Source organism: Excalfactoria chinensis, unplaced genomic scaffold (assembly GCF_039878825.1).
Source record: "Excalfactoria chinensis isolate bCotChi1 unplaced genomic scaffold, bCotChi1.hap2 Scaffold_347, whole genome shotgun sequence".
NCBI classification, from domain to species: domain Eukaryota; kingdom Metazoa; phylum Chordata; class Aves; order Galliformes; family Phasianidae; genus Excalfactoria; species Excalfactoria chinensis.
In genome coordinates, this window is record NW_027315635.1 from 1 (window position 1) to 25,554 (window position 25,554).

At 53.9% G+C, this 25,554-nt stretch overlaps 1 protein-coding gene across 1 annotated transcript; it reads right to left on the minus strand.

Annotated features, from left to right (window-relative positions):
- Window positions 1–1,077: 1,077 nt before the first annotated feature.
- LOC140264932 (IgGFc-binding protein-like) lies at window positions 1,078–25,341 on the minus strand. The gene is made up of 18 exons (XM_072360838.1): window positions 25,288–25,341; window positions 23,337–24,554; window positions 22,002–22,342; window positions 20,253–20,823; window positions 18,766–19,361; window positions 17,544–18,096; window positions 15,926–16,521; window positions 14,597–15,164; window positions 13,559–13,758; window positions 12,577–12,718; window positions 11,153–11,433; window positions 10,709–10,759; window positions 9,883–10,115; window positions 7,895–8,244; window positions 5,957–6,553; window positions 4,163–4,732; window positions 2,807–3,425; window positions 1,078–1,104 (listed from the first exon to the last, which is right to left on the minus strand). The coding sequence occupies exons 1-16, from the start codon at window positions 25,331–25,333 to the stop codon at window positions 4,353–4,355; spliced, it is 6,723 nt and encodes a 2,240-aa protein (XP_072216939.1). The 5' UTR covers window positions 25,334–25,341; the 3' UTR covers window positions 1,078–1,104; window positions 2,807–3,425; window positions 4,163–4,352.
- Window positions 25,342–25,554: the final 213 nt, after the last annotated feature.

Below are 25,554 nucleotides of genomic sequence, written 5' to 3' on the forward strand. Positions count from 1 at the left end.
TCATTCCCATTATCCCCCCCCATCCCCCCCCCATTCCCAATTATCCCCCCCCATCCCCCCCCATCCCCCCCAATCCCCATTATCCCCCCCCATCCCCATTATCCCCCCCCATCCCCCCCATCCCCCTATCGCCCCCTATTCCCTCCCCCCCCATCCCCCTATCACCCCCTATTCCCCCCCCATTGCCCCCCATCCCCATTATCCCTCCCATCCCCCCATCCCCTTCCATCCCCATTATCCTCCCCCCATCCCCATTATCCCCCCCATCCCCCCCCATTCACCACCCCAATTCCCCTTATCACCCCCTATCCCCCCCCATTGCCCCCCATTATCCCACCTATCCCCCCCCATCTCCCCCCACTCACCCCCTCTCCACACGTCTCCCTCCTGCAGCTCTCCACATAATCCTCAGCTCTCACGGCTCCATGACACCCCCCGAACGGCCCCTTGGGATCCTCCATCACTTCACATCCTCTCTCCTCCCCATTGGCACAAGGCACCCAGGGCTCCCCATGGCTGCACCCTTGAGTGGGGATCCCCCATTTCTCCCCCAGCTGTTGAGGCTCCGTCTCATCGTCGGCTCCGTCCCCATTGAAATCAGAGCAGAGGCCCCTCGTGTGGCTTCGGTAACTGCTGGCACCGTCAGCAGCACGTAGCTGGCTCCGTCGTACAACAGCTTCAGCCCCATCTTTGCTTTCAGCACCCGGTGCATCCCCTCCTGGCTCACCAGCACTGCACCCGACGACACCGACACGGGCAGGAGGTGACGCACGCCCGTCCACCTGCAAAAGAAGGGTGCAAAATTGGGTTGATCTGCAGGTTTGCATCCCCCTAATTGGGGTTGCAATGAAGAACAGAGGTTGCATGGGTTGCTTTGTGCTCCAGGATGGCTTTGCATGCAGAACTGGGGCTGCAAAATTGGGTTGATCTGCAGGTTGCATCCCCCTAATTGGGGCTGCAATGAAGAGTAGAGGTTGCATGGGTTGCTTTGCATGCAGGGTTAGGGTTGCATGCGTTGCTTTATGCCCCAAGAGGGCTTTGCATGCGGGGTTAGGGTTGCATGCATTGCTTTGCTATGGGCAGGAGGTGACACACGCCGTCCACCTGCAAAAAGAGGGGTGCAAAATTGGGTTGATCTGCAACCCCAAATCGGGGTTGCAATGCAGGTTTGCATCCCCCTAATTGGGGTTGCAATGAAGAACAGAGGTTGCATGGATTGCTTTGTGCACCAGGATGGCTTTGCATGCAAGGTTAGGGTTTGCATGGGTTGCTTTGTGCCCCTTCCAAACTGGGGCTGCAATGCAGAATAGAGGTTGCAAGCGTTGCTTTGTGCCCCAGGATGGCTTTGCATTCAGGGTTAGGGTTGCATGGGTTGCTTTCTGCCCTCCCGAAATGGGCTGCAATGTAGAGGTTGCATGCGTTGCTTTGTGCTCCAGGATGGCTTTGCATGCAGGGTTAGGGTTGCATGGGTTGCTTTGCTGTCCAAAATCAGGGCTGCATGCTCCACAAGATGGCTTTGCATGCAGAACTGGGGCTGCATGCATTGCTTTGCTATCCAAGACTGGGGTTGCATGGGTTGCTTTGTGCCCCAGGATGGCTTTGCATGCAGGGTTAGGGTTTGCATGCGTTGCTTTATGCCCCAAGAGGGCTTTGCATGCAGGGTTAGGGTTGCATGCGTTGCTTTGTGCATCAGGATGGCTTTGCATGCTGGGTTAGGGTTGCATGCATTACTTTATGCCCCAGGAGGGCTTTGCATGCAAGGTGAGGGTTGCATGCGTTGCTTTGTGCACCAGGATGGCTTTGCATGCAGGGTTAGGGTTGCATGGGTTGCTTTCTGCCCTCCCGAAATGGGCTGCAATGTAGAGGTTGCATGCGTTGCTTTGTGCTCCAGGATGGCTTTGCATGCAGGGTTAGGGTTGCATGGGTTGCTTTGCTGTCCAAAATCAGGGCTGCATGCTCCACAAGATGGCTTTGCATGCAGAACTGGGGCTGCATGCATTGCTTTGCTATCCAAGACTGGGGTTGCATGGGTTGCTTTGTGCCCCAGGATGGCTTGCATGCAGGGTTAGGGTTGCATGGGTTGCAATGCAGAGTAGAGGTTGCATGCGTTGCTTTGTGCACCAGGATGGCTTTGCATGCAGGGTTAGGGTTGCATGCATTGCTTTGTTATGGGCAGGAGGTGACGCTCACCGTCCACCTGCAAAAAGGGGGGTGCAAAATTGGGTTGCTGTGCAGGTTTGCATCCCCCTAATTGGGGTTGCAATGAAGAACAGAGGTTGCATGGGTTGCTTTGTGCACCAGGATGGTTTTGCATGCAAGGTTAGGGTTGCATGCGTTGCTTTGTGCCCCAGGATGGCTTTGCATGCAGGGTTAGGGTTGAATGGGTTGTTTTGCTGTCCGAAATTGGGGCTGCATGTGTTGCTTTGCACCCCAGCCTGGTTTTGCATGCAGAATGGGGGCTGCACGTGCACCTTTGCAGCAAGAAATGGGGTCTGCTTGCTTTGGACCCCAGCCTGACTTTGCATGCAGAACAGAGGGTGCACGTGCACCTTTGCAGCAAGAAACGGGGTCTTCTTGCTTTGCACCCCAGCCTGGTTTTGCATGCAGAACGGGGGCTGCACGTGCACCTTTGCAGCAACAAACGGGGTCTTCTTGCTTTGCATCCCAGCCTGGTTTTGCATGCAGAACGGGGGCTGCACATTCACCTTTGCAGCAAGAAAACGTGGTCTGCATGCCCTGCTGAAGCGAGTTTGCACCCCGAAGCCAGCTTGCCAAAGCAGAGCCCCGCTGCACCCCCAGCACTCACCTTCACCTCCCCTTGCACGCCCCGCTGCAAGCTGATGGTGACGCCATGCACCGTGACCAGCAGCTGCTTCACCAGCGGCTCTGCTGCATTCATCTCCTTCTGCACCCGCACCAGGAACGGCTGCAGCCCCTTTCCTTCCTCCTCCTCTTCCTCCTCCTCTCCAGCTGCAGCCAACGCGTAAGTGCAGGTCCCAGCAAAATGCAGCATCACTCCATCGAACGTCCTCAACGTTGCAGCTCCCAACACCTCGCAGCGGCCGCAGCCATCCCGGGGTAGCAACCCCTCACCCCCATCCTGCACCGTGCACGCTTCGTTTGCACCGCAGCCGGGCCGGCTCGCATTGCAACTCGCCGTTCCCTTTGCAAACGCAGCGCTGGCTGCAACGCTCGCAGGGGTAAAACACCTCACCCCGTTGCAAATAGCGGCCCTGGTGCGTGCAACCGCATTGCGGAGCCGGGACGCAGCCGTCGCCGCTTTGCAAGAAGCCAGGGTTGCAAAAACAACCTTCGGTGCACGGGGAGGAAGGGTCGCAACCGTCATCTTGCTCCTGGTTGGAGCAGCTTGGAGGGGCAGGCCAGGCCGCAGAGCTCGTAGTGCTGCTGAGGGGGGCACACGGGGCCTGCAAAAGGGGGGGAGAGGGTTGCAAAGTTGCATGGGGATCTGCGTGTGCATGCAGCAACTGCTGAGTGCAAAGCAGGAAGGTGCAGCGACTGCAAGGCGCAGAGCCTTCCTGCGTGTGCAAAATGGCAGCGCGACTGCAAAAGCTTCCTGCAGTTGCAAAGACACGGTGCAATTGCAAACGTGTCCTGCAGCTCCCGCAAGAGCAATGCCACAATGCAACTGCAAAAGCTTCCTGCAGTTGCAAAGACACGGTGCAATTGCAAACATGTCCTGCAGCTCCCGCAAGAGCAATGCCACAATGCAACTGCAAAAGCTTCCTGCAGTTGCAAAGCCACGGTGCAATTGCAAACATGTCCTGCAGCTCCTGCAAGAGCCCTAGTGCCTCCAAGCAAACCCAAAGCCCTCCAAGCAAACCCAAAGCCCTCCATGCAAACCCAAAGCCCTCCATGCAAACTAAAGCCGTCCTGTGCAAGCTGGAAACATCTCCTGCATGCATGCAAAGCCCTCCATGCAAATCCAAAGCCCTCCCATGCAAACCCAGAGCCCCCCCATGCAAACCCAAAGCCCTCCATGCAAACCCAAAGCCCTCCATGCAAACCCAGAGCCCCCCATGCAAACCCAAAGCCCTCCCAAGCAAACCAGAGCCCTCCATGCAAACCCAGAGCCCTCCATGCAAACCCAAAGCCCTCCCAAGCAAACCCAAAGCCCTCCATGCACGGCATCCCCCCAACTCACTGCAGAAGGCCGAGGTGCGCCAAGGCTCGATGCTGACCCTCTGCCTCTGACAGGCTTCCACATAGGCAGCAACAGAGCTGCAAACCACCTCCTGGTGGCCCTTATAGAGGCATGCATCGAAGAGGCAGTCCTCAAAGTACGGGCCCGGGGTCCACCACAGCATGGCAGTTTGCAAAGGGCCCCCCTTGCTTCACCAGCAGCCCGCAGTGCTTGTCGCCGCGGTAGATGCGCTTCTCCTTCTCGCTGCACGCGTCGCAATCCCCGCTGCAGGTCGAGTTGCAACCGGGGACGTCGGCCACCTTCCAAGAGTTTGCAAAGCTGTCTGCATCCGGGGCCGGTTGGCCATTGGGGAACATGAAGTCGTCGGCCGGGTTGCCATCCGCGTTGCCGCATAGACCGCAGACGGAGCGGCTGTAGGTGGTGGGGAGGATGACCCGGGCGTAGCTGTACCAATCGAAGGTGACGGTGAGGCCGAAGTCGGTTTGGAGGAAGGCGTGGGGGCCGCTGGTGTAAGCGTGGAGCTGCTGGTCGGGGGGGGCGGAAAGGGAGATCCACCAGGATGCCGTTCACCTGCAAGAGGGGTGAAGGAGGTGAGGGACCCATCCAGATGTCATGCAATGAGGCTGCAACCCATCAACATGTCATGCAATGGGCTCTAAATGCAAGTAGGTGCCTCACTAAGAGCTTGTGACCCATCCAGATGTCATGCAATGAGGTTGCAGCCCATCAATATGTCATGCAATGAGGTTGCAACCCATCCAGATGTCATGCAATGAGGTTGCAACCCATCCAGATGTCATGCAATGAGGTTGCAACCCATCCAGATGTCATGCAATGGGCTCTAAATGCAAGTAGGTGCCTCACTAAGAGCTTGTGGACCCATCAAGATGTCATGCAATGAGGCTGCAGCACACCCCAATGTCATGCAATGGGCTCTAAATGCAAGTAGGTGCCTCACTAAGAGCTTGCAGCACACCCAGATGTCATGCAATGAGGTTGCAACCCATCCAGATGTCATGCAATGGGCTCTAAATGCAAGTAGATGTCATGCAATGAGGCTGCAGCACACCCCAATGTCATGCAATGGGCTCTAAATGCAAGTAGGTGCCTCACTAAGAGCTTTGTGACCCATCCAGATGTCATGCAATGAGGTTGCAGCCCATCCAGATGCCTCAAAATGGCCTTGCAACCCAACCAGGTGCTTCAAAAAGACCTTGCAACCCATCCAGGCTTCTCACAAAGGCCTTGTGACCCAACCAGATGCCTCAGAAAGACCTTGCAACCCAACCAGATGCTTCACAAAGACCTTGCAACCCAACCAGACGTCATGCAACGAGGTTGCAACCCACCCAGACGTCACGCAACACGAGGTTGCAACCCATCCAGGTTCCTCACAAAGACCTTGCAACCCATCCAGATGCCTCAGAAAGACCTTGCAACCCATCCAGATGTCATGCAACGAGGTTGCAACCCATCCAGGTTCCTCACAAAGGCCTTGCAACCATCCAGGCTCCACACAAAGACCTTGCAACTCATCCAGGTGCCTCAGAAAGACCTTGCAACCCACCCAGACGTCATGCAACGAGGTTGCAAACCCACCCAGACATCATGCAACGAGGTTGCAACCCACCCAGACGTCATGCAACGAGGTTGCAACCCATCCAGGTGCCTCACAAAGTCCTTGCAACCCACCCAGACGTCACGCAACATGAGGTTGCAACCCCAACCAGTCTCCCCTGAAGGAAACTTCAAGCCCACCCCCCCCTTCTTCTCCCCCCCCCACCCCAACAATACCTTCAGCTTCTTGGGCTGCGCCTGGCTGAGGCTGAGGGTGACGTTGTAGACCTTCAAGGTGACCTCTTTGGTGTAGGAAACCACTCGGCTGCCCCTGTTGTTGTTCTCCACGGTGACACTGAAAGGGACCAGCGTGGGGTCGGCCGAGCAGAGGGCAGCAAACTGATAGACGCAGGTCCCCATGAAGTCGTAACGGAGCCCGTCGAAGGTGGTGTAATGGGGGTCCCCGGTGGCCACGCAGACGGTCTTCCCTGCAGCCACGCATTGCCTGACGCCCCTCACCAGGCCGCATTGCTCTCCTGCTTTGCAGCTGCTCTCTTTGCAAACCACCACCCCAGCTCGGCGTCGCAGCGGCAGCGCGAGCGACACGAGTCGTCGGCCCAAAACTCTTCACCCGGAGGGTGATAGAGACCGTCGTGGTTGCAACCGCAGCTGGAGATGGCACGCATTGAGCAGCGCTCAGGACGTAACCCGGGTTGCAAACACAGCTTTCCACGCAGGGTTGGTTGCAAGATTTAGGGGCGTCGGGGTCGGTGCAGGTTGCAGGGCAGGCGCTGCCGCAGGGTTCGTGGTGGCTGTGCTCAGGGCAGGTCAGTGCTGCAAGAGGAGAGGAAAGAGGGATGTATATGTGTGTGTGTGTGCAAAAGGGAGCAAAAACGAGGCAGGGTTGCAAAGGGTTTGCATGTGGAGGAATTGAATGCGGTGTGGGTTTTGCATGCAAAGTGCTCCGTGCGGTTGCGTGGTGCAATATCTGCCCTTCAAGTCTTGCACTGTGCAAATGCATGAAGCATTTTGCATGCAACGTCCCCTAGGATGGATGCAAAAGTGCTTGGTGTGGTTGTGTGGTGCAATATCTGCCCTTGAGGTGTTGCACTGTGCAAATGCATGGAGCATTTTGCATGCAACGTCCCAAGAATGGATGCAAAAGTGCTTGGTGCGGTTGCGTGGTGCAATATCTGCCCTTCAAGTCTTGCACTGTGCAAATGCATGAAGCATTTTGCATGCAACATCCCAAGAATGGATGCAAAAATGTTCAGTGTGGTTGCGTGGTGCAATATCTGCCCTTGAGGTGTTGCACCGTGCAAATGCATGGAGCATTTTGCATGCAACACCCCTGAGCTACACCAACCCTCCTCCCCCTCCCCCATGCAAACACAAGGAGCATTTTGCAAGCAACACCCCGGAGCTACATGCAAACACAGGGAGCATTTTGCATGCACCCAAAGCCCATTTGTTCCACCGAGAGCCTTGCATGCATCACCCTGCTCTGAAACTACCCCCGTTTTGCAAAACCCCACAGCAAAAGCAAAGCAAAAGCAAAGCAAAAGCAAGCAAAAGCAAAGCAAAAGCAAGACCCAAGCAAGACCCAAGCAAGACCCAAGCAAGACCCAAGCAAGACCCAAGCAAGACCCAAGCAAGACCCAAGCAAGACCAAGCAAGACCCAATGCAAGACCCAATGCAAGACCCAAGCAAAACCAAAAGCAAAACCCAAGCAAAAGCATAGCAAAAGCACAGCAAAACCCAAGCAAAAGCACAGCAAAACCCAAGCAAAAGCACAGCAAAACCCAAGCAAAAGCACAGCAAAAGCACAGCAAAAGCACAGCAAAAGCACAGCAAAAGCACAGCAAAAGCACAGCAAAAGCACAGCAAAAGCACAGCAAAAGCACAGCAAAACCCAAGCAAAAGCACAGCAAAACCCAAGCAAAAGAAACAGCAAAATCCAAGCAAAAGCAAAGCAAGACCCAAGCAAGACCCAATGCAAGACCCAATGCAAGACCCACTGCAAGACCCACTGCAAGACCCAATGCAAGACCCAATGCAAGACCCAATGCAAGACCCAATGCAAGACCCAATGCAAGACCCAATGCAAGACCCAATGCAAGACCAAAAGCAAAAGCAAAAGCATAGCAAAAGCAAAGCAAGACCCCATTGCTCACAGCACCCCGACGGCGTCCTCCAGTCGTGCACGGCGGCCCCGTGCTTCCTGCAGGTGGACGCGTAGGTCTCCAAGGTCTTGCAAAGGATTTTCTTTGCTCCGTCGCTCATGCAAACGTCGTAAAGGCAATTGCGGAAGAACTCGTTGGGGTCGACCAGGGGGTGACAAGCTTTGAAGGGTCCTTGGAAGCTCTTTTTGATCAGCCCGCAGTGCTGGATGCCGGAGTAAAGCTCCCTTTGCTCCTCCGGGCAGACGGGACATTCGCCATCGCAATGATCCCAACAGAACGGGTCCTCGTCGGGGACCTTCCACGTGGAGGCCCAGGAGGTGATGATGGAGGATGAGACGGGCCTATTATCAGCAGATACGGGCCTATTATCAACAGATATGGGCCTATTATCAACAGATACGGGCCTATTATCAACAGATATGGGCCTATTATCAGCAGATACGGGCCTATTATCAACAGATACAGGCCTTATCAGTAGATATGGGGCTATTATCAGCAGATATGGGCCTATTAACAGCAAATATGGGGCAGATATGGCCTTATCAGCAGATATGGGTCTATTATCAGCAGATATGGGCCTTATCAGTAGATATGGGGCCATTATCAGCAGATATGGCCTTATCAGTAGATATGGGCCTATTATCAACAGATACGGGCCTTATCAGCAGCAGATATGGGCCTATTATCAGCAGCAGATATGAGGCTATTATCAGTAGATATGGGCCTATTATCAGCAGATATGGGGCTATTATCAGCAGATATGGCCTTATCAGCAGCAGAAACGGCCTTACCAGTAGATATGGGCCTATTATCAGCAGATGCGGGCCTATTATCAGCAGATATGGCCTTATCAGCAGATATTGACCTATTATCAGTAGATATGGGCCTATTATTACCAGTTATGGGCTTATTATCAGCAGATATGGCCTTATTATCAGTAGATACGGACTTATCAGCAGATATGGGCCCATTATCAGTAGATACGGGCCTATTATCAGCAGATACGGGCCTATTATCAGCAGCAGATATGGACTAATCAGCAGGTATGGGCCTATTATCAACAGATACAGCCGTATCAGTAGATATGGGCCTATTATCAGCAGATACGGCCTTATCAGTAGATACGGGCCTATTATCAGCAGATATGGGCCTATTATCAGCAGATATGGACCTATTATCAGCAGATATGGACCTATTATCAGCAGATATGGACCTATTATCAGCAGATACGGGCCTATTATCAGCAGATACGGGCCTATTATCAGCAGATACGGGCCTATTATCAGCAGATATGGAGCTATTATCAGCAGATATGGCCTTATCAGCAGATATCGACCTATTATCAGTAGATATGGGCCTATTATTACCAGTTATGGGCTTATTATCAGCAGATATGGCCTTATTATCAGTAGATACGGACTTATCAGCAGATATGGGCCCATTATCAGTAGATACGGGCCTATTATCAGCAGATACGGGCCTATTATCAGCAGCAGATATGGACTTATCAGCAGGTATGGGCCTATTATCAACAGATATGGACCTATTATCAGCAGATATGGGCCTATTATCAGTAGATACGGCCTTATCAGCAGATACGGGCCTATTATCAGCAGATACGGGCCCATTATCAGCAGATACGGGCCCATTACCAGCAGATACAGACCCATTATCAGCAGATACGGGCCCATTATCAGCAGATACGGGCCCATTATCAGCAGATACGGGCCCATTATCAGCAGATACGGGCCCATTATCAGCAGATACGGGCCTATTATCAGCAGATACGGGCCTATTATCAGCAGATATGGGCCTATTATCAACAGATATGGGCCTATTATCAGCAGATATGGGCCTATTATCAGCAGATATGGGCCTATTATCAACAGATATGGGCCTATTATCAGCAGATATGGGCCTATTATCAGCAGATATGGGCCTATTATCAGCAGATATGGGCCTTATCAGCAGATACGGACCCATTCCCATGCAGCCCTGGGATGTCATCCTTGGGATCCATGTTGAAGTCCCCGCAGAGGCCGCACGTTTGCTCCGAGTAACTGCTGGGCAGATCCACCGTCAGGTGCCAGTTCCAATCGTAGGTGACCCGCAGCCCGAACTGGGTTTGCAGCACAGCCGACATCCCGCTTTGGAAGAGCTGCACCTTGCTGTCCTGCAGGAAGGCTGGCAGGAGGGTCAGCACGCCGTCCACCTGCGTCAGGAGCAGCAGTTGTTGCAGCTGCTTTGCATGCCGTTGCATGCAGTTGCACGCCGTTGCACGCCGTTGCATGCCATTGCACGCAGTTGCATGCCATTGCACGCAGTTGCATGCCATTGCACACAGTTGCATGCCGTTGCATGCTGTTGCATGCTGTTGCATGCCATTGCACGCAGTTGCATGCCGTTGCACGCAGTTGCATGCCGTTGCATGCCGTTGCTTGCCGTTGCATGCTGTTGCATGCAGTTGCATTCTGCTGCATTCTGTTGCATGCCGTTGCATGCAATTGCTTTGCTCCTGCACCACGCTTTGCTTTATGCAGCTCTGTGCAGAAACTCAGCCTGGTTTGCACCAAACTCTGCCCATTTAAGCCCAAATCCTTCCATTTTAGCCCCAGTCCTTCCATTTTATGCCCAAATCCTTCCATTTTAGGCCAAATTCTGCTCATTTTAGCCCAAATCCTTCCATTTTACACCAAACCCTGCCCATTTAAGCCCAAATCCTTCCATTTTAGCCCAAATCCTTCCATTTCAGGCCATACTCTGCCCATTTTAGCCCCAAATCCTTCCATTTCAACCCAAACTCACCCTGACTTTGCCCACTTCCCTCCAATGGACGGAGATCCGATGGCCGTAGACCTCCACGTTGACCAAGCTAATCCTTCCATTTCAGGCCAAACCCTGCCCATTTTAGCCCAAATCCTGCCCATTTTAGCCCAAATCCTGCCCATTTTAGCCCAAATCCTGCCCATTTTAGCCCAAATCCTGCCCATTTCAGGCCAAACTCTGCCCATTTCAGGCCAAATCCTTCCGTATCATAGTATCATAGTATCATAGTATCATAGTATCATAGTATCATAGTATCATAGTATCATAGTATCATAGTATCATAGTATCATAGTATCATAGTATCATAGTATCATAGTATCATAGTATCATAGTATCATAGTATCATAGTACCCATTTCAACCCAAACTCACCCTGACTTTGCCCCACTTCCCTCCAATGGACGGAGACCCGATGGCCGTAGACCTCCACGTTGACCAAGCTGACGTAAGAGACGGATTTCACCCCGGCCCGGATCTGATTCTTTCCCTCCACTTTAAAAGGCTCCAATTTGGGGTCGTTCCCGCAGAACTCGGCCATGGTGTAAGTGCAGGTGCCTTCGAAGTCGAAATCCAGCCCGTCGAAGGTGCGGTAATGAGGGTCCCCCCAGGCCCAACATGAAGCCACCAAGGAAGGGACGCATTCGGCGTGGCCGTTCTCCAGGTGGCATCTCTCCCTTGGACGGCAACGGAGGGCTTTGCAGGGGTCTGCAAGGAGAAGGAACATGTATAAGGGGGGGATGGATTGGGAGGGGAGGATGGAAGGGGGATGGGAGGGAGGAATGGAGGGGGGGAATTATGGGGAGGGGGGACGATGGGGGGTGGAAGGATGGGGAGAAGGATGGGGGGGATGGAAGGGGGAAGATGGATAGGGGGAACGATGGGAGGATGGGAGGGAGGGAGGGAGGGAGGGAAGGATTGGGGGGAAGGATGGAAGGGGGATGGGGGGGAGGGATGGAGAGGGGGAATTATGGGGAGGGGGGAGGAAGGGGGGGGGAAGGATGGATAGGGGGGACGATGGGGGGTGGAGGGAGGAAGGGGGGAAGGAAGGGGGGAAGGAAGGGGGGAAGGAAGGATAGGGGGGAAGGAAGGATAGGGGAGAGGAAGGATAGGGGAGAGGATGGGGGGGTGGAAGGATGGGAGGATGGAAGGAAGGGAGGGAGGAAGGGAAGGATTGGGGGGGAGGATGGAAGGGGGATGGGGGGGGATGGAGAGGGGGAATTATGGGGAGGGGGAGGAAGGGGGGGAAGGAAGGATAGGGGGATAAGGTGGGAGGGAAAGGATGAGGGGGGAAGGATGGATAGGGGGGATGATGGGGGGTGGAAGGATGGGGGGGATGGAAGGGGGAAGATGGAAGGATGGAAGGGAGGGAGGCAGGGATGGAAGGGGGAACGATGGGAGGAAGGGAGGAAGGGAGGAAGGGAGGAAGGGAGGAAGGGAGGGAGGGAGGGAGGGAGGGAGGGAGGGAGGGAGGGAGGGAGGGAGGGAGGGAGGAAGGGAGGAAGGGAGGAAGGGAGGAAGGGAGGAAGGGAGGAAGGGAGGAAGGGAGGAAGGGAGGAAGGGAGGAAGGGAGGAAGGGAGGAAGGGAGGAAGGGAGGAAGGGAGGAAGGGAGGAAGGGAGGAAGGGAGGAAGGGAGGAAGGGAGGAAGGAAGGAAGGAAGGAAGGAAGGAAGGAAGGAAGGAAGGAAGGAAGGAAGGAAGGAAGGAAGGAAGGAAGGAAGGAAGGAAGGAAGGAAGGAAGGAAGGAAGGAAGGAAGGAAGGAAGGAAGGAAGGAAGATAACAAAGGGGAAGAAGAGGAAGAAGGCCCCCCTTTTTTCCCCCCCCACTATTTCCCCCCCCCCCAGCCTTACTCTGGTTGATGCAGCCCATGACCCCATCCCGGATTTCACAGCTCTCATCGTCGGTGCATTCGTGGCTGCTGCAATCCAAACCTCGGCCCGGGATGCAGGTACAGCGCTGCTGGCAGCTCGACCTCAGGACCCACTCGTGGGGCTGAAGGGGGCGAAGAGAGGGTGAGGGGTTGGGAGGGGAAGGGGAGAGGGGAAAGGAAAGGGGAAGGGGAAGGGGAGAGGGAAAAGGAAAGGGGAAAAGGAGAGGGGAAAGGAAAGGGGAAGGGGAGAGGGGAAAGGAAAGGGGAAGGGGAGAGGGGAAAGCAAAGGGGGGAGGGGAGAGGGGAAAGGAAAGGGGAAGGGGAGAGGGAAAAGGAAAAGGGAAAAGGGAAAGGGGAAGGGAAAAGGGAAAGGGGAAGGGAAAAGGGAAAGGGGAAGGGAAAAGGGAAAGGGGAAGGGAAAAGGGAAAGGGGAAGGGAAAAGGGAAAGGGGAAGGGAAAAGGGAAAGGGGAAGGGAAAAGGGAAAGGGGAAGGGAAAAGGGAAAGGGGAAGGGAAAAGGGAAAGGGGAAGGGAAAAGGGAAAGGGGAAGGGAAAAGGGAAAGGGGAAGGGAAAAGGGAAAGGGGAAGGGAAAAGGGAAAGGGGAAGGGAAAAGGGAAAGGGGAAGGGAAAAGGGAAAGGGGAAGGGAGAGGGGAGAGGGGAAAGGAAAGGAAGAGAGGGGGAAGCAAAGGGGAAGGGGAGAAGGGAGAGGGGAAAGGAAAGGGGAAGGGAGAGGGGGAAGCAAAGGGGGGAAGGGAGAGGGAAAGCAAAGAGGGAAGGGGAGAGGGGAAAGGGGAAAGGAAGGGGAAGGGGAGAAGGGAAAGGAAAGCAAAGGGGAAGGGGAGAGGAGAAAGCAAAGGGGGGAGGGGGGGAGAAGTCCTTGCTCTCATGGTGCAGCTCTGAACGTGGGGAGAAAGCAACCAGAAGACCCCCAAAGCCCACCCCAGAATCGAGAGGCAAATACCTTGTAATAGACCCCATCCTCAAAGCAGCCACATTCCTCCTTGGGGACGCAGCCCTCCCCATCAAAGACGAAGCCTTCGTTGCAGCTGCAGCCTTCAGAGCAGGTCTGGGGGCAGCTGGAAGCACCAGCAGGACCCGCACAGCTGTTGGTGCAGAGGTTGGAGCAAAGGGAATAGCTGCTGTTTGCTGGGCAGCTCGGGGCTGGAAAGAAAAGGGTGGGTGTCAATGATGGAGGCTCAATGATGGGGACTCAATGATGGGGACTCAATGATGGGGACTCAATGATGGGGACTCAATGAAGGGGGGGCTCAATGAAGGGGGGGCTCAATGAAGGGGGGGCTCAATGAAGGGGGGGCTCAATGAAGGGGGGGACTCAAGGAAGGGGGGACTCAAGGAAGGGGGGACTCAAGGAAGGGGTCTTGACTCAAGGAAGGGGGGACTCAATGAAGGGGGGACTCAATGAAGGGGGGACTCAATGATGGGGGACTCAATGATGGGGGACTCAATGAAGGGGGGACTCAATGAAGGGGGGCTCAATGAAGGGGGCTCAATGAAGGGGGGACTCAATGAAGGGAGGACTCAATGATGGGGGCTCAATGAAGGAGGGCTCAATGAAGGGAGGATTCAATGAAGGGCAGCCCAGAACTTCAGCCTGAGGCTGACGGAAAATCCTCCCCTTTGGCACCTGGGTTGGCTTCTCCCATCCATCCTCAACAAGAACCATCATCTGCCCTGTTGGCGCTCACATTGCTCTTTCCCTTTGCCTCCATATGGAAGGAAAAACCCACCCCGTTGGGTTGGCTGCTCCCATTGGTCCCCAATGAGGGATGGAAGCTGACCCCACTGTTGTTTGTGTTGCCCTTTCCCATTCACCCCCATGAAAAACCCACCCCCTCTCCTTCTCCCACCCCAACATTCATGCCACCCCACACACAGAGGACGCCCCCACACTCATCCTGCCCTCATCCTGCCCCATATATCCCCCTTTTTCACACCAAAAAGAAGACCCCCCTCCCATCTTTTATCATCCCCAGCTTACGACAGAAGGATGGTTTCCTCCACGCCTCCATGGTGACACCGGCAGCTTGGCAAGAGGACACGTAGCTCTGGATGCTCCGACACAGGACGTCGCTGCTCCCTTCAGTCAGGCAGAGGTCTCGGGTGCAGGCATCCATAAATAGGGTCGGATCGAGGGTGTGGAAGCAGGAGGAGAAGGGGCCGTGGGGGTCGGTGAGGACGCCGCAGTAGTTGGGTTGTTGGAAGACCTTCTTCTTTTCTTCGTCGCAAACGGGGCAGTCGCGGTGGGGACATTTCTCCTGGCAAACCACGTTGGGTATTTTCCATGCAGAACCAAACGCGGTGGCATTGGGAGCCGGGTGGCCATCGGGGAAGAGGAAATCGTCCTCTCTTTGGCCGTTGTTGTTGCCACAAAGCCCACATAGATGGCCCTGGTAACCCTGCGGGGCCGTAACATGGACGTGATGGTGGAGGTCGTAGCGGACGACGAGGCCGAAGTCGGTCTGAAGATGGATTCCTGCCCCGTGTTGGTACACCCGGACCTGCCCCTGGTTCAGGATGGTTGGGAGGCGGTGGGATATGGAGTCCACCTGGTACAGAGAGGGGGAGAAACCCACTTTGAGCCTCAGGAAATGGAGGCGGGAGAGGAAAACATTGGAGGAGATGCAGCTTCCACCCAAGATTTGGATGAGCTGCTTGCAAGTAAGAGGGGAAACGAGGGTTAAAGTGGCACTTTGATGGAGGGAGGTGCAGGAGATGTTGGAGGAGACGCCTGCCGACCGTGATCTGGGTGAATGAATGGCTCCCAGTTTGCAACTGGGAGGGGAAATGGGGGAGAACGTGGCTTTCTCTTGGAGATGTGTGCAAAAAAGTGCTGGGAGAGGCACCTTCCAGCCATGGCTTTGACCACTTGGAGGCTCCCATTTGGCAGGTAGGAGGGGAAATGGGGATAAAAAGGGTTTGTCTTGGAGGTGTATGGAGGTGTATGCAACAACATCCCTCCTACCCAAAGACAACAACACCCTCCTACCCTATTCTCGTTGAAGGGGTGGCTCCCAGTTTGCAACTGGAGAGGCGATGGGAACGAACGTGGCTTTGTCTTGGGGATAAGGATGGAGCTCTTTGCTCCGTGAACTAAAACCCACCATTTTTACATCATATTTACACCCAAAAAAAAAGAGGTAGATCCTCAATCTGGCCCCAGTGGGACCATCCTGGGGTCAAGACGACCCCCAAAGTCTACGGCTCTATATCATCAACCAGGAAAAGGCCAAACAAGAAGCAGAACCAAACAAGGACGTGGTCCCTGACGTCGTGTCACCCATTTCACCACCACCAGGTGCCACCTTACCGTGACCGTCCCCCTTTTCCCTCTCTCCAGGGTCAAGGTGAGTCCATAGACTTCTACAGACAATGCTTCGATGCCGGAAACCTTCTTTTTCTGCCTGGAATCCTTCTTGATTTTCACCACAAAATGTTCGACGTCGTCGTCGTCGTCGCAGCTCTCAGTGAGGATGTAGGAACAAGAACCAGGGATGTCAAACGCCGTCCCATCGAAGGACAAATAGCTGCGGTCTCCGGTGACCACGCAGCTCCCAAGGGCGCTGGTTGGGCATTGGAGACCCCCATTGGGATCCCCATTGACCACCGAGCAATTGGGAACGTCATGGTTTTCATGGCAGACCACCACCCCTCCAGCTTGGCACTCGCATTCCTCCGTCTGGGTAGGGTGGAAGATCTCTTCCACTTTGTAATAGGAACCGTGATAGAAGCAACCACAGCGGCCCATAGGGATGCATTCATCGCCGCTAAACACGAAGCCCTCGTCGCACACGCAGCCCTCCCGGCACCTCTGGGTACAACGCAATGGGGTGAAGATGCTGCTGCAGGTCTGGCTGCAATCCATTGAGCACAGCTCATAGTGGCTGTGGGCCGGGCAGGAAATCCCTGTGTAATGGGGTAATGGGGTGGTTAGCAATGATGGGAGTCGGCATTGAGGACAGCTGTGCCCCAAAGTAGGGTTTAATTCGCCTTTTTCTTCCTTTCCTCCCATTGGGAGATCATTCCCTCTCTCCAAACGTTGGTTTTCCACACATAAGAGATGTTTTTTTTCCCAAAATAGAGACATTTCCCCCCAAAAATGGAGGCCCTCTTGCCCCAAATGGAGGTTATATCTCCCAACGTGGATATTTCTCCCCCCAACGTGGATATTTCCCCCCCAACGTGGATATTTCCCCCCCAACGTGGATATTTCCCCCCCATATCTGCAGTCTCCCTCCCCATATCCAAACTGATTCCCCAGATACGTCAATATTTTTACTAAATTTAGACAATTTCCCCCCAAAAATGTTCATTCCTTTCTTCCCCCTCCCCCAAATACGGATTTCTTTCTCCCCAAATATAGCTGCTATTTCTCCTCAATGCAGCTTTATTTCTCCCCATCAAGTAGATTCTCCATCCCCTTCCCCCAAAATTTAGGCCAGTTTTCCCCCCAATGAAGAGTTTTTTTCCCTTCTGAAGGCAGATTTTCCCCCTAAAACCCCCAAATCACCTCTTTTTCCCCCAAAAAACCCTCAGGGCCGAATGAGAACCTTCCCTCCGTCACTACCATATTCCCAACCATCTTCCAGTTCCCCCTGATCCAGACCTTTTGGGTTCATTTGATGCTATCTGACCCCTAAGCAGGGCAATCATCTTCTGTTCTTAATTGTCCCAGTGCAAATCAAATGGTGCTTATAGGGACTAAACAACCATCATCACAACCAGGTGAGTTTTGTCATTCAGTGGAAGGGAAACTGAGGCTCTGTCTCGCCGGCCATAAATGGGAACAACGGGATTCTAGGGCAGGATAAAGCACTGAGCGAGGCCATTCCTCCCTCTGCTCCATCCCCATGTGGGTCCATCCCAAAAGAAGGGGGCCTCAAAACCTTCCATAAACCAAAACAAACCCTAAAGCCGACCCAACTCACTGCAGAAGTCATTGGCCCTCCATTCCTCGATGTTCGCTCCAGCAGCTTGGCAGAGGTCGACGTAGCGTGCGATGTGTTGGCACAGCAGCTCTTCCCGCTCCGGATAAAGGCACAAATCATGCTGGCAATTCTGGACGTGTTTTGAGGGTTCAACCATCGTGTGACACCCTCGGAAAGGTCCGTCCGTCCTGGAGATGATCCCACAAAGCTCTTGTTGCTCAACGTTGGCCATTGAGTTGGGACATTCCCTTCTGGATAGCTCTACGCAACCCGGCACGTCCACCACCATCCAACTGCGCCCGAAGGCGTTGGGATGGGATGCGACACGGCCGTCCTTCGTCATCATCTCATCCTTGGTGTCCCCATTGAAGTTCCCACAGAGCCCACACAGGGCGTCCTGGTAAGTGGAGGGCACCGACACGCCGACGTTGCCGCGTCGATCGTAGGTGACGGTGAGGCCAAAATCGGTCTCGATCACGACGTCCCGTCCACCTCTATAGATCAGGAGCTTCCCATGGTGGGAGTAGGGGAGGTTGATGGGTCGGTCGTTGACCTGGGTGGGAAAGTGCAAAAAGAAACACAAAATGGAATAGAGTAGAGTAGAGTAGAGTAGAGTAGAGTAGAATAGAGTAGAGTAGAATAGAGTAGAGTAGAGTAGAGTAGAGTAGAGTAGAGTAGAGTAGAGTAGAGTAGAGTAGAGTAGAATAGAGTAGAGTAGAATAGAGTAGAATAGAGTAGAGTAGAGTAGAGTAGAGTAGAGTAGAATAGAGTAGAATAGAGTAGAATAGAGTAGAATAGAGTAGAATAGAGTAGAATAGAGTAGAATAGAGTAGAACAGAATAAAATAAAGTCGAATAAAATAAAAATAAAATAAAATAGCATCAAAAGCATCAAAAATTGGAATCCAAGCATCCAAATTAGGACCTAAAGCATCTAAAATATGAACATAAATCATCCAAAATGGGACAGAAACATCCAAAATTGGACCCGAAATATAAAATTTGGACTTAGAGAATTCAAGATTTGGGTCTAAAACATAAAATATGGACCTAAACCACCCAAAAAGTGGGATTTTGGGGGTGGGAAAAAGAGAAATTGGGGTGATTTTATTGGGGTCCTCTATGGTGATGGGTCTTCCCATAGGGGTTGGGTTGAGGGGATGGGATTGGGGTAAGAAAGTGGGATTTGGGGGGTGGGGAAGGAGAAATTGGGGTGAACTCACGGTGATTTTATTGGGGTCCTCCATGGTGATGGTCTTCCCATAGAGTTTAACCCTGACGAGCGCGATGAAGGATGGAGACCCACCATCCTTGAGGCCGTTCTGCACCAACACCTGGAAGTCCACCAGCCCTTTGCTCTTCTTGCACACCCCAACCAGCTGATAAAGGCACGTGCCTTGGAAGCTGAACCATTCGCCATCGAAGCTCTTGTAGTACGTGCTGCCCACCGCCCCGCAGACCCCATAACTCATAGGGTAGCACCCCCGGATGCCGTTTTTCACCCCACATTCCTCCTTGGCTTTACAGCTGCTTTGGTGACACACCGCCCTCTTCTTCCCCTCCTCACAGATGCAACGTTGGGTGCAGCCATCGTCGCCCCAAAACTCCTCCCCGAGTCCATAGAGGTGATCACCAAAGACGCATCCGCACTCGGACGGGGGGATGCATTTACCAGCATCCAACACGAAGCCCTCGGTGCATCTACAGCCCTCCGTGCAGGTCGAGGTGCTGCAGGAGGATGGGATGGCTGCGTCGTTGCAGGTTGTGGGGCAGGAGGTCCCGCACGACGTGTGGTTGCTGTTGGCTGGGCAGGAGGGAGCTGTGGAAACGGATGGGATATTAGGGGCTGCAATGGGGTCCTAGTGCATTTTAAAGGGCTGCAATGAGGTCCTGATGCATTTTTAGGGGCTGCAATGGGGTCCTGGTTCATTTTTAGGGGCTGCAATGGGGTCCTGGTTCATTTTAAGGGGCTGCAATGGGGTCCTGGTTCATTTTTAAGGGGCTGCAATGAGGTCCTGGTTCATTTTAAGGGGCTGCAATGGGGTCCTGGTTCATTTTAAGGGGCTGCAATGGGGCCACGGTTCATTTTAAGGGCTGCAATGGGGTCCTGGTTCATTTTAAGGGGCTGCAATGGGGTCCTGGTTCATTTTAAGGGGCTGCAATGGGGTCCTGGTTCATTTTAAGGGGCTGCAATGGGGTCCTGGTTCATTAGGGGGGGGGATAAGAAAGCGTGAAGCTGAGATGGGAGCATCCTTGTGTGATTTTCCGTGCATATTCTGCATTTCTTCCCATTAATTCTTGGTATCACCCGTGGGCATCCTGCACTTTCTGCACGGAACGGACACATCCATTGACTTTTGCTCGTATCTATGCACTTCCAGGACTTCCTGCACCCACCAACTTCCAGGATCCCTGCATTTCCTGCAGCCTTACACGACGCTTTTTTAGACTTCCTTCCCCATTTTGCCTTTTCTACCCTTAAATTCTCCTCGCTCGGGTCCCACGACTCAAGGCGCACTTCAGCGCAACCCCATCCCCAAACCTCAGTGCAACCCCATCCCCAAACCTCATTCACCAAAGCAACGGCGACAACCACCACCGTTGACTTTACCCTCCCAATTTTCACCCCTTTCTCTCCCCATTCCCACCTTAATCCCACCTTATAGGGCTCAAGGTGGCCCCGTAACCCCCCAAAGAATCTCCTACTCACAACAACGCGCTGACGTCTTCCAGTCATCCACCGCGACTCCCTCCTCCCTGCAGCTTTCCGCATAGGCGGTCAGAGCTTGGCACAGAACCACCTGGAGCCCTTCGTAGCTGCAGAGGTCAGAGATGCAGTTTTTAACGTAGATATCCGTGTTGATCGTATCGTGGCAGCTTTGGAACGGCCCCGGCCTTTGGTTGAGCAACCCGCAGAACTTCTCCGTGTTATACTTTGCTGTCTCCCTCCACGAGCAACGCTTGCATTCACCTCTACAGCTATCCAAGCAGGTCATATCATCACCAAGAACCTTCCAGACCTGCCCCAGCACCACGGCGTTCTGTGCCAAGGTGCCATCAGGTAAAAGAGCATCGTCTTGGGGATCCCCGTTGCTGTTCCCGCACATCCCGCAGACTCTGCCCGAGTGGACGCTGGGGATCTTCACCATCAAGTGTCCGTCCCAGTTGTACAACACCTTCAGCATGAAGTCGGTTTGGATCAGGACAAAACTGCCTTTCTGATAGAGCTGGAGCTTCCCTTGGGCCAGGGAGATGGGGAGGTGAGTGCGGCGGTTGTTCACCTGGTAGGGGGGGAAAGGAAGGTGAGAAAGAAGGGGGGGGTGGGAGAAATTGAATGGAAATGGAATGGAAATGGAATGGAAATGGAATGGAAATGGAATGGAAATGGAATGGAAATGGAATGGAATGCAAGGCAACGCAAAGGTTGGGTTTGTTGCTTTCTATTGAGGGGTCTTCCTGCGAGCTGCAAGCCTCTAACTTGGCAGGGAGGAAATAAACACACAAAAAGCAATCAGCCACACAACCATCAGCCCCAAAAAACACCCAAACAAGCACCAAATCGACCACCCAACCGTCCAGCCAGTCATCCAACACAACAACCCAAAGAACATCGGAACACCCAAAGAAACACCCAAAGAAACACCCAAAGAAACACCCAAAGAAACACCCAAAGAAAGAAACCCCCAAAGAACCCACCCAACCACCATCAAATCAGCCAGCCAATCACCCAAAGAAACACCCAACCAACCACCCAAAAAACCCCCACCCAACTGCCCCCCAAACCCCATCCAACCACCCCAAAAAACCCCATCCAAGCACCCCAAAAAACACCATCAAAAACCCCAAAAAACACCCAACAAACCACCCCCAAAAAACACCCAACCACCCCCAAAAAACCCAACAAACCACCCCAAAAAACCCCATCCAACCACCCCAAAAAACACCCAACCACCCCCAAAAAACCCAGCCAACCACCCCCAAAAAACCTCATCCAACCACCCCCAAAAAAAACCCAAACCACCCCAAAAACCCCATCCAACCACCCCCCAAAAAACCCCATCAAACCCCCAAAAATTGCATTCAACCACCCCAAAAAACACCCAACAAACCACCCCCCAAAACCACCCATCCAACCACCCCCAAAAAACCCAACAAACCACCCCAACAAATCCAACCAACCACCCCCAAAAAAGACCCAACCACCCCCAAAAAACACCCAACCACCCCCAAAAACCCCCATCCAACCACCCCCCAAAACCCACCCACTCAACCAACCACCCCACTCCCCTCCCTCCCACCCTCCCACCCACCCCAAACCCACCCAACAGACCCTCACAACCCCCCTTTCCCCCTCAGCACCCCCACATTCCCCTCCTGCTCTCCCATACAGAAACCCAACGGGCCAACCCCACCTCATTGCCACCAACAGCACGTCCCCGATGGGAGACCCCTCACGTACCCTCACGAGTCCATCCTCAGACCTGACGACGGTGACCGTGACGTTATAAACCCGGACGGTCACGACATCGATGTAGGGGGATTTGGAGTTGCCCCTCTGGCTGTTTTTAACCTGGACGTTGAAGGAGGGCAGGTTGGTGGCCGGGTTGCAGGTCTTGCTCAACGTGTAGGTGCAGGTGCCCATGAAATCAAAGGTTTTCCCATCGAAGGTCTTATAGTGGGGCCCACCGATGACCCAACAGGTGGAGAAGGTCTCTTGGATGCAGGTGGGTTCTCCTTCCACCATCTCGCACCGTTCCTGCTCCCGGCAGGAGATGTCGGAGCAGGAAAGAGTGGAAGAAGCTGGTGAGAAAGAAGATAAAGGGGGGTGATGGGGAACAAAACGAGGCCCTCAATGTGCCCTCACTGCTAGAGCAAAGGATTGGGTATAAAAGAAAGGATCCTTTAAGATATAAAACACCACCAACCCACACGGATCCCATCCTGCAACCCCACCAACCCCATCCTATGATCCCACACCCCATAAAACCCCATCAACACCATCCTGTGACCCCACCAACCCCATCCTAAGATCCTACACCCCATAAAACCCCACCAACCCCATCCTATGATCCTACACCCCATAAAACCCCACCAACCCCATCCTTTGACCCCATCAACCCCATCCTATGATCCTACACCCCATAAAACCCCACCAACCCCATCCTATGATCCTACACCCCATAAAACCCCACCAACCCCATCCTATGATCCTACACCCCATAATACCCCACCAACCCCATTCTGTGACCCCATCAACCCCATCCTATGATCCTACACCCCATAAAACCCCACCAACTCCATTCTATGATCCTACACCCCATAAAACCCCACCAACCCCATCCTATGATCCTACACCCCATAAAACCCCACCAACCCCATCCTGTGACCCTACAACCCATAAAACCCCACCAACCCCATCCTGTGACCCCACCAACCCCATCCTATGATCCTACACCCCATAAAACCCCACCAACCCCATCCTATGATCCTACACCCCATAAAACCCCACCAACCCCATCCTATGATCCTACACCCCATAAAACCCCACCAACCCCATCCTATGATCCTACACCCCATAAAACCCCACCAACCCCATTCTGTGGTCCTACCAACCCCATAAAACCCCACCAACCCCATTCTGTGGTCCTACCAACCCCATCCTGTGATCCTACACCCCATAAAACCCCACCAACCCACCCCAACCCCATCCCCTGACCCCACCGACCCCCCCATCCCACTTCACAACCCACCACCCCCAACCCCCTCAACCCCACCCCACTCTGACCCTACTTACGTGTGGCGCACAGCCCAGCAAACCCATAACCCGCGTACTTCTGAAAGCCAAATCCCAGCAGCCCAAACGTCTCCTCTTTATGCCCGGAGCTCCACCTGCCCTCCGAACCACTCAAGCTCTGCATGGACCAAGAGAACTCGGTGCCTGGGATTCCCCTCCATTCCCCATTGGTTGCTTTCTTTTGTGTGAAGGCGTTGATGATGCCAGAGGTTTTGGCCACGAGGAGGACGTAGTTGTAGGTGTTCAACCCAGTGAAGCGGTACGAGGCGCAGTAGGATGAGACGGGTGGGATGTTGAGCAAGAAGGGGTCTTCCCATACAAAATACCCCTTGGAGCCGGTGAAGAAGAAAACCACCTGAATCGCGGCCGTAGAATTCACATAGAAAGGAGAATTCGGCTTCGTCTTGAAGACTCCGACTTCCCCGGCCTCCATGTTCTTCGCGGAGGCCTCGTTGCCTTCATAGTAGGAGATGGAGGCAGCTTTGGCTGCTACGACGTAGACCAGATCGTGGGCTTTCTGCAGGGGGTTGGGGGGCACAATGTAGGTTTTCCCCCAAGCGCTGACGGGGAGGAGCTGCTCCACCACGTAGTCACAACCGCTGCGTATCTTGGCGCAGGTGTGACCGCTGAGCACGGCCACGGCGTGGTCCGATGTCACTTTGGTCCCCGACAGGTCGTCCTCGCTTTGGAGCTGCAAGCTCTGATAGGGACTCAAAGGGATGGAAAGAGTAGAGCCGGATCTATAGATCCTCCTTTGGAAATAAATCTTCCCTTTCACCTTGATGGAAACGATGGATGGTTCCTTGCCGGCCACCACGGCAAATTCCTTCAAGCCCATATTGTCCGCGTCGTTGGGGGTCACCACGAAGTATTCAGTGCCCAACATGGCCGTGGGCAACACCGCGGTGGCACCGATGCTGTAGGTTTTGGAGCTGGAGACGACGACGGAGACGTCTTTGGTAGACGTCACCAATAGACTCTTCTGGGAGATCCTCTTGTTGACCAACTCCAAAGCTCCGGGAATGGAAACGGAGATGGTTTGGACCTCCCTGATGATGAAGGTTTCATCGAAGGTCCCGTCGGAGGCGGTCAGGGTGACTTGGGTGGAGCTGGAATAGGAGGTGAGGAAGAGGAGGAGGTTGGGGCGCACGGCTTCGTCGCTGTTCTGAAGGAAAGCAACCAGGAACTCCTTGCCGCGGAACATGGCGGAGGTGAGGGCTGGGAAGGAGGAGAGAAAAAGAGGGGGAGAAAAGTGATAAATGGGGGGGAAAGGGGAGGGAGAGCTGGGGGGGGGAAGAGAAGGAGGAAGAGGAAGAGTGGGGAGGAGAGGAGGAGGAAGAGGAAGAGCGGGGGGGAGAGGAGGAAGAGGAAGAGGAAGAGCGGGGGGGAGAGGAAGAGGAAGAGAGGAGGGGAGAGGAGGAAGAAAAGTGGAGGAAGAGGAAGAGTGGGGAGGAGAGGAGGAGGAAGAGGAAGAGGAAGAGCAAGAGGAAGAGTGGGGGGGAGAGTGGGGGGGAGAGGAGGAAGAAAGAAGGGGAGAGGAAGAGGAAGAGAGGAGGGGAGAGGAGGAGGAAGAGTGGGGGAGGAGAGGAGGAGGAAGAGAGGAAGGGAGGGGGGGAGAACAAGAGGAAGAGCAAGAGGAAGAGGGGGGGGAGAGCAAGAGGAAGAGCAAGAGGAAGAGCAAGAGGAAGAGCAAGAGGAAGAGCAAGAGGAAGAGCAAGAGGAAGAGCAAGAGGAAGAGCAAGAGGAAGAGCAAGAGGAAGAGCAAGAGGAAGAGCAAGAGGAAGAGTGGGGGGGAGAGGAGGAAGAAGAGGAAGAGTGGGGGGAGGAGAGGAGGAAGAGGAAGGGGGACGAAAGGGGGGGGGGGGGACAAAAGGGGGGCGAAGGGGAAAAAGAAGGGTGGGAAGGGGTGCCACCCATTTCTGCCCCCCCCAATAGAACCACTATCACTCACTGCAACTCAGGGCCAACCCCAACAGGACGTGCCACATTGCCCCCATCTTCAACCCTACAAAGCAAAAAAGGGTCAAAATCGGTTAAAAAATGCATTTTTTAGTGGAAAAATAACAACGGGGACCATTGAGGGAGGTCTGGAAGGTCCCATTTTGGCTCAAATTCACCCCAAAATTCATCCCGTTATCCCATCAATTCACCCCAAACAATCCCACCCCCCCCCACAAATATCCTATAATGAGTCCACCCTTGGATGAACCGACCCCAA